We start from the raw sequence: 17389 nt of genomic DNA, 5'->3' as shown, positions 1-17389 counted from the left end.
AACTGCCACACTGATTTCCAAAGTGGTTGCACAAGTTTTCATTCCCACCAGCAATGGATGAGTGTACCCCTTATTCTACATCCTCTCCAGCATAAGATATCATTGGTGTTGTTAATTTTAGCTTTTCAGACAGGTGTAAGATGGCATCTCAAAGTTGTTTTGATTTGAATTTTCCTGATAGCTAAGGAAATTGAACATGTCCTTAAGTATGTAACGTTTGGCCATTTAAAATTCTTCTGTTGAGAATTCTCTGTTCAGTTCAATACCCCATTTTTTAATTGGGTTATTTAGAATTTTAATGTGTAGTTTCTTGAGTACTTTATATATTTTAGAGATCAGACCTTTGTCTGATGTGGGGTTGATCTTATCCCATTCAGTAGGTTGCCTTTTTGTCTTAATGACTATGTCCTTTGCTTTATAAAAGCTTCTCAGTTTCAGGAGGTCCCATTTATTTATTGTTTCTCTTACTGTCTGTGCTACTAGGGTTATACATAGGAAGTAGTCTCCTGTGCTCATGCATTGCAGGCTACTTCCCACTTTCTCTTCTATCAGGTTCAGTGTGGTCAGATTTATATTGAGGTCTTTAATCCATTTGGACTTGAGTTTTGTGCATGGTAATAGATATGCATCTATTTTCATTCTTCTACAAGTTGACATCCAGTTATGCCAGCACCATTTGTTGAAGATGCTTTCTTTCTTCCATTGTATAATTTCAACTTCTTTGTCAAAAATCAGATGTCCATAAGTTTGTGTATTAATATCCTGGTCTTCAATTCGATTCCATCTGTCAACATCTCTGTTTTTATGCCAATAGCAAGCTGTTTTAATTACTGTAGCTCTATAATAGAGTTTGATGTCAGGGATGGTAATGCCTCCAGAAGTTCCTTTATTGTATAGGAATGTTTTGGCTATCCTGTTTTTTGTTTTTTTTTTTTTTCCATGTAAAGTTGATTACTGGTACTTTCTAAAAAGGAATCTTACATGTACCTTTCAGGCTCAGAGAACATGGATTGTCGATATCATTTATAGTCATCAACTCTTGCAAAGTGATTCATTTAAGAAAGCATGGGATAAAACCGGACTTGCTGAACATAGTGGACAATGAGGACTACTGAGAACTCAAGAACAATGGCAATGGGTTTTTGATCCTACTGCACGTGCTGGCTTTGGAGGGGGGGGGCTGGGCAGTTTGGATGCTCAACTTACTAAACCTGGATGGAGGTGGGCGGTCCTTGGACTTCCCACAGGTCAGGGAACCCTGATGGCTCTTCAAGCTGATGAGGGAGAGAGACTTGATCGGGGGAGGGGGAGGGAAATGGGAGGCGGTGGCGGGGAGGAGGCAGAAATCCTCAATAAATAAATAAATTTAAAAAAAAAGAAATTCACGAGTTTCTATAGGAAACTATGGCTTTAATAGCAGATGTTTAAGACGTGAGCAGGTACTGCTGAGTTTCTGGTATTCACAGAAGAATATGTTAAAACAGTTGCCACTAATACCCACCTTTTCTTCAGGACAACACAGCTGGTTACACTGAGGAAAGAATGTGCATCCAGGCTACAACACAGACAGACAAAATGAGCTTGATTTTCATCAAGCTTTGCCATCCGGGAAAGCTCTGCTTGTCAATGTCCAGGGAAAACGGAAGCTACAGGCATGCACTTCAGCTTCTTTTCATCCTGACTAAAGACATTTCTTTGGTCTAGATAGTAACAAAACTGAAATCAGAGACACAACGCTGATGGAGCAAAAATCCCTGAGTCCCTGATGACTCTTCAACCCTCTGGGAGTCACTATTCCCCAATTTGTTTAAAGTGTCAAAGTAAACTTTTGCAGTATAAAAGGTCTCCTGGAACTAACTATGGAAAATCCCTGTTGAGCGAGTTTCTTGTAATCCTTGTCTAGTGTTTAGTTAGTGAGTGGCTTCAGCTGTTTCTCATCTTCTCTAAGAGCCACAGTTGCAGCTCCAGTTTCTTCTAGACCTTTCTCCCCTCACATGCCCTATAGTCACCTAGCTTCAGTGAATAACATTGAACACATCTACCTATTCTTCTAGACCCGATCTTCCCACTATGTGTAGCATTTAGTGGGTTTTGCCATCATGAGCTAAGTTTCCAGTTCCCAGAACATTAAAGTAAGTCTTGCTCATTCTTACCTACAATTGGTTACAGCCTTAACTTTCAATTGGGTATTGACTTCACACTTCCTGGGTTTACTGAGATTTCATGCCTATAGGCATGCTCACTGCTTCCCTCTTTAAGTTCTATTAAACAAGCCCTTCCAATCAGTCGCTTTCCCCAGTCCCCTGCTTTCTGACCTATCAGTACCATCTAACAGTTAACTACCAAATGCACAGATGTCTTCATGTGCCTCTCAAGCTTCAAGCCAATAGTCTCTAAAGTGAAGTCCTGTTTACCCTCACTCCACAGTATACACACCAACAGTATAAGCAATGAATGCTGTGTCCAGTCAAATCACTCTGCTCCTCTACCTCCAAACAAGCTAGTTTTCTATGTGTTCTTGTCTTATTGTCTTATGTGTCTGAAACCTCTTCTGTCCTCTTACAAAAAAAAAAAAAACAGACAAACAAACAAACAAACAAACTGCTTGCTACTGATCAGTCTGTGCCCAAATTTGGATCAGGCAACTTCTGTTCCTTTCACTTTCCCACTCTGCATACTGGAGAAATTAATTACTCCCTTGCCTGTTCAACCATGCACATTCCTGCACATTCTAAGTGCACAGTTTATTGCATTGCTCTACATGCACGCCACACACTTGCAGGCACGTTATTTATGTTACTTTTGTACGGGCATGAGCATCATCAAAGAAACACTGGATGGTGACTGTCTTGTGGTCCAGATGTGTGGGTTGGTGTATTTGGCAGAGAGAGGTACTCAGCAGGTTTTCTGATTTTAATGAACCGTGCTTTGGTCTCGTATAGCGAGAACATGCAACTTCAGGATTAATGTGTATTGTATAGACTTACAAATGAGAGGTGATGGATTTTAATTTGATGCTCTATTATGAGAAAAATATTTCAAAACATTTCACTTCACTTATTCAGCTTCTCTGCCTTAACCTCTGGCACCCACAGAGAATATTCTGCCTATTCATGCCGGAGTCACAGCCACCCAGACTTATTGCTTTCTCAAACGTGTTTGCTAAGAGTCCTGTCACATAAGCCTGATTTTGTAAATAATCTAGTTTTAAATACAAAACATGTGTGAGAGTTAAAAATAAGCTTCTGTGCTTTAACAGTGTGCTTGACTGTTTGTAAGATACCCCAAGACCGGTTAGCTTTCAATTGAAAGACAACAAAAAAGACAGATAGGAAGAAGCAAAGAGATAGGAGAAAGGTAAGAAAAGGTGAATGTAGGGTCACTGGTCTACTCAAGCAAGTAGAGTTTGGCATACAAAAAGAAATGTACTAAAAGCTTTCCAGAATCCACCTGCAAGCAGATGTCAAGAGACGTAAAGGGGGACATGCTTTCCTCTAGCAGATTTATTTTTCTAATGACAAGTGGCTTTGGAGTCACAGTGATACATGGATACATGATGGCCCCACTTCTAAATGGCCAGTCCTTGGTTTTACATCACTCCTGCCTATTCTCGCTAATCAATATGTAAAATCCATGAATTTAAATCACCATACCAAACAATGGTGAAGGTAAAACCTATTTATATATCTCAAGATTACATTTTGGCTGGACAATTAGCAATCATTTTTAAATACATAGTTTTATTTGAAACAATTTTAAAATTTAAATATATTTTGGTTGTATTCTTTCCTTTTCCCAAATCCTTCCAATCCTCTGCCCCTCCACACTAACCCAACTTTAAGTTATTTCTCAACAAACAAACAAAACAGACCAATGCAACAAACCCCACAAAACAAGCAAACAAAAACGAAGTAACAACAACAACAACAACAACAAAAAAATAAACCACCACCCAAAAGAAGAGAAAAACAAAACAAAATACCAAACTGTAACCAAATAAAAGCACGCATAAAGCTGTGGGGTCCATTATGTGCTGGTCAGCGACCCCTAAACATGAGAGCTGCCCAGCGGTTGTTAATGCATGGCATACTCCATCAGAGAAAACTGGTTTTCCTTCTCCTAGCAGACAGAAATGACAGTTCAGGTGTTAACCTTTACCTTAGAGCCTACGTTCTCAGTTACTTATTTTTTAACATAACAAAGTAAAATATAATAAGATGGAACAAATATGTCACATCACAGTCAGCCAGAACAAACCAACAGAAGGAAAGAGCCCAAGAGAAGGGACATGAATCAGAGGCCCACTCATTGACACACTGCGAATTCTCGTAAGAACACTAAACTGGAAGCCATAATATTTTCTAGAAAGCTTTGTTTGTTTTCTTGGTGTCCTCCATCCCTATGGGTCTTACACTCCTTTCTTCTCTTCTTCTTTTGGGATCCCTGAGCTCTGAGGGGAGAGATTTGATGAAGACATCCCACTTAGGGTTGAGTGTTCCAAGTTCTCTCACTTTGTGTAGAATATCTGGCTGTGGGTCTTTGTATTTGTTCCCGTTGGCTGCATGAGGAGGTTCCTCTGATGATGCTAAATGAGGCACTGATTTATGAGAATAGAAATCATTTATTTTAATAGCTCTGTCAAGACTGTGCCTGTGGATATGCCTTAAATATTTTTGAGAGCTTTATTTTTTGTAAGACAAAAGCCCTTGTATATATTTGGAAAATAAAATGTGTGTGACTACGGACCTTGTAAAGATGAGGACTGTGTGAAATCATCTGTGAGGACAGAAAGAAGACTGGCTGTTTAATAGTTTAGAAATACAGCTCAGATAGCATAATGCACACATGTGATATGCTCATGCCAAGGTGATTATTGATTTACTATCATTTGGCCCATAATTTTTCAATGTTTTTAATTTAAATAATGGGCAAGTGACAAAGTCAGTAGAAAGAAAACACTCAATGTTGAATTCAGATCGTTTCCCGAGATAGCAATGCTCAGTATGACACTAGCAGCACTGCTGTAAACCTCGTCCTCACAGGCTGAGCAACAGCCAGTATCTATATACAGCATCATGATACAGTTCTTCAATATCTTATGCAAGATACTCAACACACTATAAAACATACTGTGATAAAAATTTGTCTATGTTAGCTGGGCAATGGTGGCACGTGCCTTTAATCTCAGCACTCAGAGGCAGAGGCAGGGAGATCTCTCTGAGTTTCAGACTAGCCTGGTACACAGAATGAGTTCCAGGATAGGCTCCAAAGCTACACAGAGAAACCCTGCCTCTCGTCCCCCCAAAAAAATCCTGTCTATGTACCTTGTAAATAAGCATATCTGCTCTGTTCATGTTTAATGAAGAATAGCTACAGTGTTGAGTAGTATATATGAAGTAAATTAATTTCTTACTTGTGATATTTACAATGTACAGCTGGTCAATCAGTATATAATTACATCCTAAGTGAAAAAAAAATCATTACCAGTTACTGTATAATTCTGTCTGTAGTATATATATGTACCCATGGATATGTGTATATTTCTATGTAGACATGCTAGTAAGGCTTATATTGATTGTGTCCTAATAAGACATAATTTTTTTGAAAAGTGAAAGATCATAAACCTTGATTTCCATCTATGTTCTTTTCTAAAATTTGTATATCAAGGACATAAATCTTTATTTTCTTCCCTGACCTTTGCAAAAATAAAAAAAACAAGAGAGAAATCCTACCAATTTTTTTCTGAATAATTCACTCTTGCCTTGCAAGTCTCAATTTTTTTCATAAATTCAATGCTGAACACCAAAAGAGAAAACACAGAGGTCTCTGACGGGAAACCCCAACTTTGACATTTACTTGCATGACCCCAGAGAAGCTATTTAACCTTTCTGTATTGCATTGCTTCAGATATTAAAGAAAACAAAGCAATTCAATACATATTCCCTAGAATGTGATTGTAATGATTGGGCTAAAACTCAGGCCACCGAGAGATAATCAATAATGATTAGCTTCCTCTCTCTGCCCCTGATGATAACCTTTCCTTTTTATGTAACTTAATTTCCTTCAAGAACATCAATTCATTAAGAGAAAGTTCCATGTTGGGATATAGAAGGATGAGATTCTGCTAATGCAGAAGCAAACTGGTACAGTTTTTAAAAGGGCTCTAGCAATATGGCTTCCTAAAATGTTCATCATACTTTAACTTAAATTTATAATCTTGGTCCATGTCCTTCTCAAAGTCACTGATAACTGAATCCAAAATAGACATCAAATATTATTTTATTACTGTACTTGCTCTAGAGAAATGATCAATGTTATTAAAAGATGAGCAAAAACCACCAGACATTATTTCTACCATGTCAATTTAAAAGCATCTTGAAACTCAAGGCCACTGAAAAATTTATTCAAGTTCCTCTAATGCAAAATGTTTATAATATTCTATATCAAAAATTATACATGAGAATTTTTTAATCTGAGAACCAGAATTTATGTGTTATAAAAATAAATATGTAGAAAATAAAAATTTATAACAATAAAATAATTGAAATAATATATAATTTTACATTTATCTTAAAATCTTCCAGAGCTCAATTTAAAGTTCCCTCTGTATTCTTTATAAGGTCTAAACACTGTTCTATATGCACATAAATTTCCTATCCAGATAGTATCCAAAAGCTATATATTTTTTAATCTCTGGAGTAAAATAAAACATTTTAACATTTTAAAAAGAAACCTGGAAAGTGACTGTAATGGCAATGACTGGGCTAAAACTTAGATCAGAGATAGATAATCAATAATGATTAGTTTTTTCTCTCTGTCCCTAATGATAACCTTTCCTTTTTTATAACTACATTTACAGTACAAGCAATTTATACTAACTGTGAGCAAGCTTGTCCTATGCTAAATTCATCTGAGAGATGGTGGTGGCATCTTCTGTGCGCAATGGTGCAAGTGACAGGCAGAGTACTCACGGCTGACATGATGAGCTCGCCCCCCAGGTTTTGGATCTCAGCTTTAACTTGACTGCAGATTTTCAGCTGGTGGGAGTAGAATTTAATCTGTTCCAGATAAGCCAGCAAGTCCTGTTTGCACGGTGGATCTGGGCACTGCAAGTATAACAGAGATAAAAGTGGGAATAGCAAAATAAAGAAGAGGTACATCCCAGTGGGGAATACACACACCATGGATAACACATAGGGTAGCAGTTTTGCACCAGCCTCATTTCTTATGCCAGCCTAGGTACAGTCTCATACACTTCTTTGGAAAACTTTTGTTGAAACAACTTCTTTGTTCTTCAGGTGTAGTGTCTGGGGTTGGACCAAGTACTTGCTATAGGAATGTACAGATATGAAGAAACACATAAAGAGCTGCCTTCAATCTATGACAAGTTTAGCAGCCTTCAGATTATGTAGACAGGAAGAAATAGTAATTTGCAATTATCTCATCACCATGAGAGTATTTATAGTAATCACTACAAGAATATACTATGAAATGCAGAGTTTTTTTTGCTCTCTTCCCTATGATATTTGTGTGAGGAAACAAAATCCACAACAAGGCCTAAATAAAATAATACACAATAAAATACTTAAAATGTTTTCAAATTATATGGAAGAATAATGTTCAGTGATGAAAAGTTAAAACCCTTGGATTTAAAACTGCATGCATCACTTCAGCTAAATTGGATCAAATGTGAAATTTTTAACCATACTAAAAAGGAATTACATAAAAATGATAATGGATATAATACAATCAGTTGTCTCTACATTCTTCATATATTACATTTGTCTTGAAATAAATACACATTATTCCCATAATAATACAATGATATTAAAAATCTTTAAATTGAATCATACAAATTAAAAGGTAGGATGAATGGCCACTAGTGCGATGGTTCAGTAGTTAGGATGCTTGCCACCAAATCTGATGACCAGAGTTCAATTTCTAGACCTCACAAGGTAAAAGAAGAGATCCGATTCCTGTGATTTATCCTCTGACCTCCCCATGTATATTGTAGCATGTAACTCATGTCTGCCACCCATAAATAGATAAATGCAAAACTGTAAGATGATAGACCAGAAATATCTCTCATAAATATTTGAATTCATCTACTGCAATCATCTTCCATTATCTACTGAGGAGAGGTCCCAGGACATATATGGATACCAAAATCTAAAATCGCTTAGTTCATCTTAAATAAAAGGGAAAGTATTTGTGCATAACTTAAACACATCCTTCTGGTAAACTTTAAATATATCTATAGTGCATATAAATAACTAATAAAGTTTAAATAGTATATAAATATTTGGAACATCATATTGCTTGGAAAATTTAACAGCAGGAAAGAAAGACAGTGTGTGAACAATACACATATACCATCAAAGTTTCACCTATAACAAACTCAATGAGAAGTGACTGAATTGGTGGGTACAGAACTCATGTGCATAGATGGATAACTATTTTGTAACTAAAATGAGACATGGTTGGGAAATACCTGAGAAGGTTATTCTATTTCACACTGTTAAATACTTTGGTTCACATATCTCTAAGTCAGATGTACAAGATAAGGCCATGGAAACTTGTACTCAAAATTAATATTAATCAATAAATGAATTAAATATATTCCTCTGCAGAAACATTATTCACCCATAAGACAGAAATAAACACATACAAAGCTTGGTGGAACAGGATCATCGGCCACAAAGATATTAGACTGATGGTAAAAGGAGTTGAGATAAAAGTGTTTTGTTTTGCATTGTTTGGTATTTGTGTATATGTGTGTTTTGAATAGGGAGGTAACAGTAGTCTACAAACTTATTAGTGAAGACTAAATTGAAGTTCGATAAAAGGAAGCAAGAAAGAGCAAAGAGCAGAAGAGAAAGAAGAAAAAAGAAAAACAGAAGCAGGGGAACAATGGTAGCCAATTCTCATATAGTTTTTCCTGCCTGCAGGATGCTACTCTAAATAATTGGCATGGTATCACTCTAGGTAATCAAACTCTGAGACATAGGTGACTTCTTCTGATGAAGAAGGGTGTGTTCCCCAACTGTTTCGTCATGACAGGAAGTGCGTACTCACTAGGGACTTCCCCCACGTGAGGCACGCACCTGGTCTTTCAAAAGCATGATGTTTCGTATCAGAGCATGTCAGACAGACCTAGATAATGCCATTGGGAAGATCTCCAGACTAAACTCTAGGAATAGTTTTAGGGTTTCGTTTTCTCTGACTCATTCATATGGATGAACAATTATCTCTTCTACACAGCACTCCTTCAAAACACTTTTGATTTTACTTATGGAAGAACTTTCTCTTTAGTCTTTTCTCTTATGGTCAGAACCTATGGCAGTCCTGGTATAGATGGTGATTTATCTATCATGTAGGTATATTCCCTGTATAACTCTTCCATTATATGGCAGTTGTGTAGACACCTGCATAAATCCGTGGATCCACTATAATGTCAATCAACAAAAGCAGATACATAGCCAAAAAACGGCAGTTTCCTTGCCAATTAATAAGTAGCAGTGGAGAAGGAATTTAAACAATATGGAGACTTCAACCTTACCTCTCTTGCCAGAAACAATGTCACTCTTCTTACAGATATCACTGTATGTAGAACTAAATTGCCACTTGATTTATAAAAGAGCTTCTTAAGTTAGCCTTTTATTTTAAATTATAAATTTAATTACTGTGAATCTGTTCTTTCACGGTTATAAAATTCATGATGAAATTTACATTGTAACTACTGATTTGCATCTCTTTTTATTGAGACTAGGTTTTTATACAATATATTTTAATTATGGTTCCCTTCCTCCAACTCCTCCCAGGTCCTCCTCACATCCCTACCCATCTGAATCTACACCCTTTCTTTCTCTTATTAGGATACAAACAGGCCTCTAAAACTGTCCCCCCCCCACCAGATCCTTTCCATATCCCCACCACCCAAATATCCACCTTTCTTTCTCCCCTTCTCAACAGGATACGAAGAGGGATCTAAAAGTAATGAAAGAAAATAACAGAAACAAACACAAATAGGGCAAAAGAAACAGCAATGACAAAAAAGAGCTAAATAAAAAGCAGAAGAAACACAAACTGAGATACACACACATACATTTGCAATCACATAAAAACAAAATTTGAAGCCATAATATATAAGAAAATTATGTAAGGTTAAAAAAAAAGTCCTCTCCTTGAGAATGGGAAACAGAAGAAATCTCCTGGGTGGACTGTGGGCAGGTACAGATGGGAACATGAGTAATCAGGCCGGGGCTCACGGAGAGGGAAAGTCCTGAAAGAGGCTACTGGAAAGGGGGAGTATTTGGGGATCATATAAAAACCTGGTTCAAGGAACTCTCCCAGAAAGCTATAAGTATGACGCCAGCTAAGACTCCTATTAATAGCGGATACATAGCCAGAACTGGTCATCTCCTGTGACCAGGCAAGATTTCAAGCGGACAAAGTGGGAAAACAACCCAGCTACAAAAGTCTTCAACCTACAGTCTGTACTGCTTATGGGATATGCTGGGGTTAGGATCGCCTAGAGGCTGAGGAAGTGGCCAATGGCTAGAATAGCCTAAAAAACATGCCAGGAGACTAAGCTCTCACAAACACCGCCAGGAGAGCCAGGTCCCACAGGCTGCATGACCCAGAGATTTAGAATAGAACCAAGCACAGATGAAGGATAAAAAAAAGACAATGTAATGATGTCCAATGTTATTTATACACATAGAGGGTACCTATCCCAAATCTCAACAGAGAGGGTTCATCCACCAACTGATGGAAACAGATGCAGACCCACAGCTAAACCTGTTTAGCCATGTGGCTTGGCATCTTTTCCTCAGTAAGGCATTCTCATCTTGCTTCTTCTGTGTCTGACTTATGACTGACTCTCTGCCTTTCCTCCTCCTAGAATTCTCTTAGTCCGGTTGCAGCCAATAAGCTTTTTATTAAGCTAATACAAGTGACAAATCTTTACAGTGTACAAGAACATTATCCCATACCACTGGGTAGCCATTTCAAACCCTAATAGGAGAGGAGATGCCTAGTCTTACGATATGTCATGTCTTGTTGATCTCCATGGGAAATGTTCCCTATCCTGAACAGAAATGCTGGTGTGGATTAGGGGTAGGAACAGAAAGAAGGTGGAAGGAAGGTTTGGAGGAGAGGAAGAAGGGGAAATTGCAACTGGGAATAAAATAAATAAATAAACAGATAAACAAACAAAATTTCTAAGAAGAATGAAAGGAAAAAAGGTCCTCCAAAATTATGATTGAGTTTGTGCTGGCCATCTACTGCTGGCTATGTGGTCTGCCTTTAAGTTTGATTTGCACATCCATTAACATTTTGATGGTACAAACTAAGGTTTTCATTTTAAGCAATTATCACAAATTTTTCAGGTAAATGGGTGGAGCTAGAAAAAAAATTGTCTTTTGTGAGTCAACTTAGACACCAAAAGACAATGTATTATTTGATTATATGAAGATTCTAGTTGTTAAGTCTTAAACAAGCTGGCTACAAGCCATATAAGTGGTTAGGTATAAAGTAAAGATCTGGGGGAAAGCGGCTGGAAGACTTCTTAGAAATGGGAATCAGAATAAACAGTATGGATGGATGGGCGTGAGGAACATGGGGCCTGAAATGGGAGGATAAGCTGGGCAGATAACAGGTTGATCTTTGTATACTGGTGGCAAGGTCCTATTGCTGAAGACACCACCTAGACTGCATGCAGAAAAGGGGAACTGGTGCCTTCCCAGAGCCTTTACCCAATACTAACTAGTGTTCATGGTTCTTAAAGGTACCCCACATACTACTAGAAGAGAAAGGTAAACACCAGCTAAACTACAAAACCTTCCATCTATAATACCATCCTGCCTGAAAGTATGCTTGTGCAATATTGGCACAAAAGTTGTGGAAGCAACCAATTACTAGCTGATTGGAATTAAGGCCCAATACATCGGATGAAACCCATGCCAACACTACCTAAGTAGGTAGCCAAGAATCTGAGAATGAATAGGTAAAATCAAATACTACTATTCTGCTAAAGGAATGTAGCAATAAAATTATTGCTAAGGACATTGTGCTAGATCAGTGAGTTGCTCAGCCAACATCATAGAATCTTCTTTTTTCAGGAGATCAGAACAAATTCCGAGACCCACAGCCAGAAAATATGCAGAGAGTGAGAGACCCTTAGAACACTCATCTAAATGGAATGTCTCCATCAAAATTTCCCCTAAAGGCTCAGGGAATTCTGGAGAAGAGAGGATAGAAAGATTGTAAGAGTCAATGGGAGTGGAAGAGACCTGGAAAGCAAGGCCTGCTGATCACAGCAGGACTGAGACATATATAAACTCACAGAGACTGTGGCACTATGTACACAGATCCTGCACAGTCTAAACCCATGAAGTTCCAGTGCTGAGAGGGGAAATGAATGGATACAAGCTCCCATCCCTAATACAGAAACGATCTCCATTTGATAACTGCTTTTATTTTCAAACCAATAACCAACGATACAGACTCTCACGTTTAACACATTTAAAGAAAATCTTCAATCTTTTTCATGAGACTCTCTCAGGGGTAGGCTGGCAGGCTATAGAATTCTATTAAGAAAAGAATGATAAGATGGGTATAGAGTTTGAAATGAACTTCTGTAGTTGCTAGCAGCTTGACCCAGAGTCATCTTTTATTTACAGATTTGATAAAAATCTTTTCTATCTTGTTGGAAATCAGTTGCTTTTTTTTCATCCAAAGAATCAAATCAGTCTAACAGGTAAATTCTCATGCTCTAGAATGTGTTAAAGCCTGTTGCTGACATTGAAAAAGCCTTTCTAAGGTTTTTGATTTACTTTAATATTTGTACATATTTAAAGCACTCAGTATTATAATTTCTATAAAACAGTGTATAATGATCAAATCAGCTCAAATGGCACACCCATTTCGTTGAATATTCCTATTTATGCAAATCTAAACTGTTTTAATAGTTCTAAACCCATATTTAGAAAAATTATTTACCCAAATTTGAGAATGATCTTTTATTTATTTTTAAATAAATTTATTTATTTTATATATTAGCCTCAGTTTTCCCTCCCAGTCCCGTCTATAACCCCCCTATTGTAACCCATTCCCAATTCACTCCTCTTCTGTTTCTGTTTAGGAAGGGGCATTTCTCCTAAGGGTATCAATAAAACATGATATATCAAGTTGTGGTAAGACTAGGCACCTCCCAAAATGTTAAGTCTGGGCAAGGTGACCCAGTATGAGGAATAGGGTACCAAAAGTCAGCAATAGAGCCAAGACAGCTCATGCTTCCACTGTCAAGAGTCTCAGTAGAGGACCAAACTATACAACTTTAACATATATGACACGTGCCTAGGTAAGTCACCTACAGGCTCCCTGGTTGTCAGTTCAGACTCTGTGAGCCCCTATGAGGCTAGGTTAGTTGATTCTAGGTTGTTTTTTTTATTTTTTGTGGTGTTCATTGAGATTTTGATGGTAAAAGCTATTTTTTCTTTTTAAAATGATTATCACAAGATTTTGAGGGCAATGGACGGAGCTAGAAAAGCAATCATCCTCGGTGAAGTAACGTAGACACCAAAGAACAAATCTGGAATGTATTTAATTATATAGAGATGCTAGACATTAAGTCTTCAATATGCTGAATACAATCCATATAACCACAGAGGTTAGGTATAAAGAGCCAGCGTGGCGCAAAGATCTCCCTCAGAATGAAAAATAGAATGAACATTATGGATGAATGGGTATGAAGGGCATGGGCTACTGTAACGAGAGGATCAAATGGGTAGGAAGCAGGAAGGGAAGAGTAAGAGACAAGGCAAGAACACCTAAACCTAAGTGACATTTGAGAGATCATACTGCATGTGTGGTGGTTTGAATAGGAATGCCCCCCCCCAATTCATACATTCCAATGCCTGGACATTAGGGAGTGATGTTACTTGAAAGAGATTAACTGGCATGGCCTTGGAGTAGGTGTGGCTCTGTTGGAGGAAGTGTGTCATTTAGGGTGGGCTTTGGGGTAGCAAAAGCTCTAACAAAGCCCTGCAACCTTTCTTCCTGCTCCCTGCAGTTCAGGTATAGAACTCCCAGTTTCATCTCCAGCACCAAGTCTGCCTGTGCCGTTCTCCCCACAACGATGACTATGGACTAAACTTCTGAAACAGTAATCAAGCCCCACCCACAATCAAACGCTTTGCTTCTTTGTTTGTTTGTATTTAAAAACTTTGTAAATACATGTGTTATTTTTTGTCTGTCGGTTTGTTTTAATTTTAAGTTGGTTTCAAGACCATAGACCCTGAACATTGATTAAAAAAAAAAAAACTAGGTGCCAAGATGTGTCCATCTACAGCATTCTTTTTCATTAATAACTGCACTGCATATTAATAACTGGTCTAACCTACTTCTAAGTTTTATGATGACTTCTGTGAGAAACTCAAAAAGCAAGTTTCCTTAATAATTGATTACAATTCAAAATAACACCCTCTTCCCTGATGCCTGAAATTTATACATTGAGGAATTACTTGGGTTGGCACAAACTTGCAGAGGGTATTATCTTGCACATAAAATCAGAATGTAGAAAGGGTGGTGGAAATCTAATTCAGATAAAATCCAGCTATTTAGAATTTTTATTATTGTTATTTTCCTTTGTTCCAAAGAATTTCATACAAGTATACTATGAAATACGATCACATCCCTCACCCATTTCTTTCCTTCAACTTCCTTCATATCTTTCTAACATTCCTGCCTTACTTAATGTTTTCTTTTTAAATTAGTTTTGGAAGCTACTAACTCAAATTAGTGCTTCCCATGTGTGCATAAGTGTACACTCGCCTAACTGGAACATGGGAAGCATACCAGTAGCCTTTGAAATACAATGATTCTCCTAGCCTCTTCCCAGAAGCTATTGTTTTACTTATAGGCAGGCAAGAAGTTGTAAGGAGAAAGTTTTCTTATCATTACTTTCCACTGACATTAACAAAATAACCCCACAATGCTCAGAACATCTTGCCCTCTGGTTCTTAGGGTCACGGTTTCGAAGGAAAGGAGGAGATTTGAATGGTCACTCTCAAAGTGTCTATGCCATTGCTTCAATGCAAAACCGAAAAAGAAACGATGCAAGAGGATTCTTTTTTTTTATCATTGTAAGGATTTTATCATATTAACAGGAGATACTGTATCAATCAGGCTTTCTTTTGGCCCATCAACAAGCTCCCAAATCATGACACAGAGACTAATTATTAGTTATGAATGCTCTTCCTTATCTTATGCTTGTCCCCCTAACTCTTATAACTTAATTTAGCCTGTTTCTTAGCTTATGTGTTTTTCAGAAAAGACTAAGGTATTCTATTGTGGAATATTACTTTAACTAGGTGAAGATATATTACATTTGTCTTAGTTGTATTTGTTTAATTACATAAAGATGTACTGCCTAAGGCACCTGATTGGTCTAATAAATACCTAAACAGCAAATAGTCAGGCAGCAGAGGGATAGATGGGGCTGGCGGGCAGAGAATAAGTAGGAGGAGGAATCTAGGCTCAAGAGAGGGAGAGAAGAGAGAGCGAGGGAGAGAGGAAAACATATGGGGCCAACCAGCCAGACAAGAGGATTCCTTTTATAAGAACTGACTGTCACTTGGCGAGTACACCCAGAACCCATTTTCAGAGTCTATCTTGGTTGATTCCTGAGGAGCCTTTAGGCATTTACGTTCATGAAGCGAGAGCTCATTAATCTCCAGGACAGAACTCAGCATCAACATCTGCACTTCACATAAATTTCAGAAAGAAAACAGCGTCAAAGCACACATACTGTCACGGGGGTACATCTGGGAATTACATTCGTAAGGGGTATGTAATTCTGATTTAATGAAGGTTCTAGAATTTAATTTCTAGTGTAGTTTATTATAATGAAATCCTTAGTTCATACCATCAATATAGAATAATCACAAATAAGGAAATCCACCACCAATATCTGGTAAATAACTATATAAATTACACTTGTAGATTAATCTGATCTAGTTAAATGAATTGCTCATGATTTCAAACACAAATATATATATAGTTTTATAGTGCTATCATTCTTGAATTATCATTGTCAGTATTTTTAACACTATGATTGATTTTAATTGTAGCCATGATGGAGTAGGAGCAGTCACTCAACAACCTAGACGTATTTGTTTTGACAGTTACAAGGAAGTGGCAGGCAGATAATAGACACATTACCAGGTCTATATATACAGGTCCATATTTTGTATACATCACGTGTGTTTCTATTCTTTCCTTCCTACTTGAGGATACATTGCATCAGCACCTACACAAGTTCTGTATTTCCCTGCCTCCTAAAGTGTTGGTTGTATCATCTAATTTACGGTATCTGCATCGTTTATAGGAATTAAAAACATATGCACCTAGGTTCAGGAAGTCTGGCCTTGTGTCACTATTCTACAAATCGCTATACTATTAGTCTTTTTCAAATTGTTCAAGAATTGTAGTGGCCAAAAATATCCTCCCTTTTGGAAACAGACTATGTGATGCATGCAGTATTGGTACCAGAGTTGTGCGGTGCTGAAAGGCAGGGTAAAGATACCACAACATCTCAACTTCATTTTAAAGTTCAAGAAATGTTGCGTGATGGAGGTAAGTAAGGTTAAGTAAGGGCATTAGTAGGAGGTCCTATATCATATGATATATAAAAATAATTTCTTTGAATTTTAAAATTTTAAATGAGATGTATAATGATATTTGAACAATTTTTTAAATTATTAATCTATAATTCATAACTTACTATTAAATAACCACATATTTACAATTGGAAACTAGCTAATGAGGTTTTCAGTTCTTAACTAGGTGAAAACAATTTATGAATTGTGTCCAGCATATCTCTAACAATTCTGTATTCAGAGAAAAAAATAAGAATGGAAAAGGTGAATAAAATTGACAGGCATGAAGATTTAGAGGCTTCAATTACATTGACTTCAGACCATTCTCTCTATAGATAAATATTATACTAAATAGAATGAAGCTAAATTAATCTAAGACTAGGTCTATATTATGATTTAATATAACAATTACAGATTAAATTTTAAGTTTATATAATGCATAATTAAAAATTGCTGATTGACATTTTGATGGTCCATTAGGAAATAAAAATAACAAGACTAGAAAGTATCATAAAAGTTGTCAAAATTTTAAAATTCTATATTGAATAAAATAGTAACCAACACCACCAGAAAACCTTTCACAATATTTACAAGCACTAGAAACTGACTAGCTTTCATTATTCTACTAATTGTGTTCTCCGTATGGTTTTAATTATTGAAAGTCTCAAATATGTCTGTGTGTATGTCTCTCCTCTCTCTCTCTCTCCTCTCTCTCTCCTCTCTCTCTC

General features: G+C 37.0%; 1 protein-coding gene across 1 annotated transcript in view; it reads right to left on the bottom strand.

Annotated features, from left to right (window-relative positions):
- Positions 1-17389, bottom strand: part of Ctnna3 (catenin alpha 3) — a 1290503-nt gene that overhangs the window by 46123 nt on the left and 1226991 nt on the right. The window contains exon 17 of the mRNA XM_013351193.2: positions 6972-7106. Within this exon, the coding sequence (XP_013206647.2) occupies positions 6972-7106 (135 nt within the window). The remainder of the gene's footprint in view (positions 1-6971; positions 7107-17389) is intronic.

Source organism: Microtus ochrogaster, linkage group LG2 (genome assembly GCF_000317375.1).
Source record: "Microtus ochrogaster isolate Prairie Vole_2 linkage group LG2, MicOch1.0, whole genome shotgun sequence".
Taxonomy (NCBI): domain Eukaryota; kingdom Metazoa; phylum Chordata; class Mammalia; order Rodentia; family Cricetidae; genus Microtus; species Microtus ochrogaster.
The sequence above is the reverse complement of the archived record's forward strand: the minus strand, read 5'-3'. Positions and strand labels throughout refer to the sequence as shown.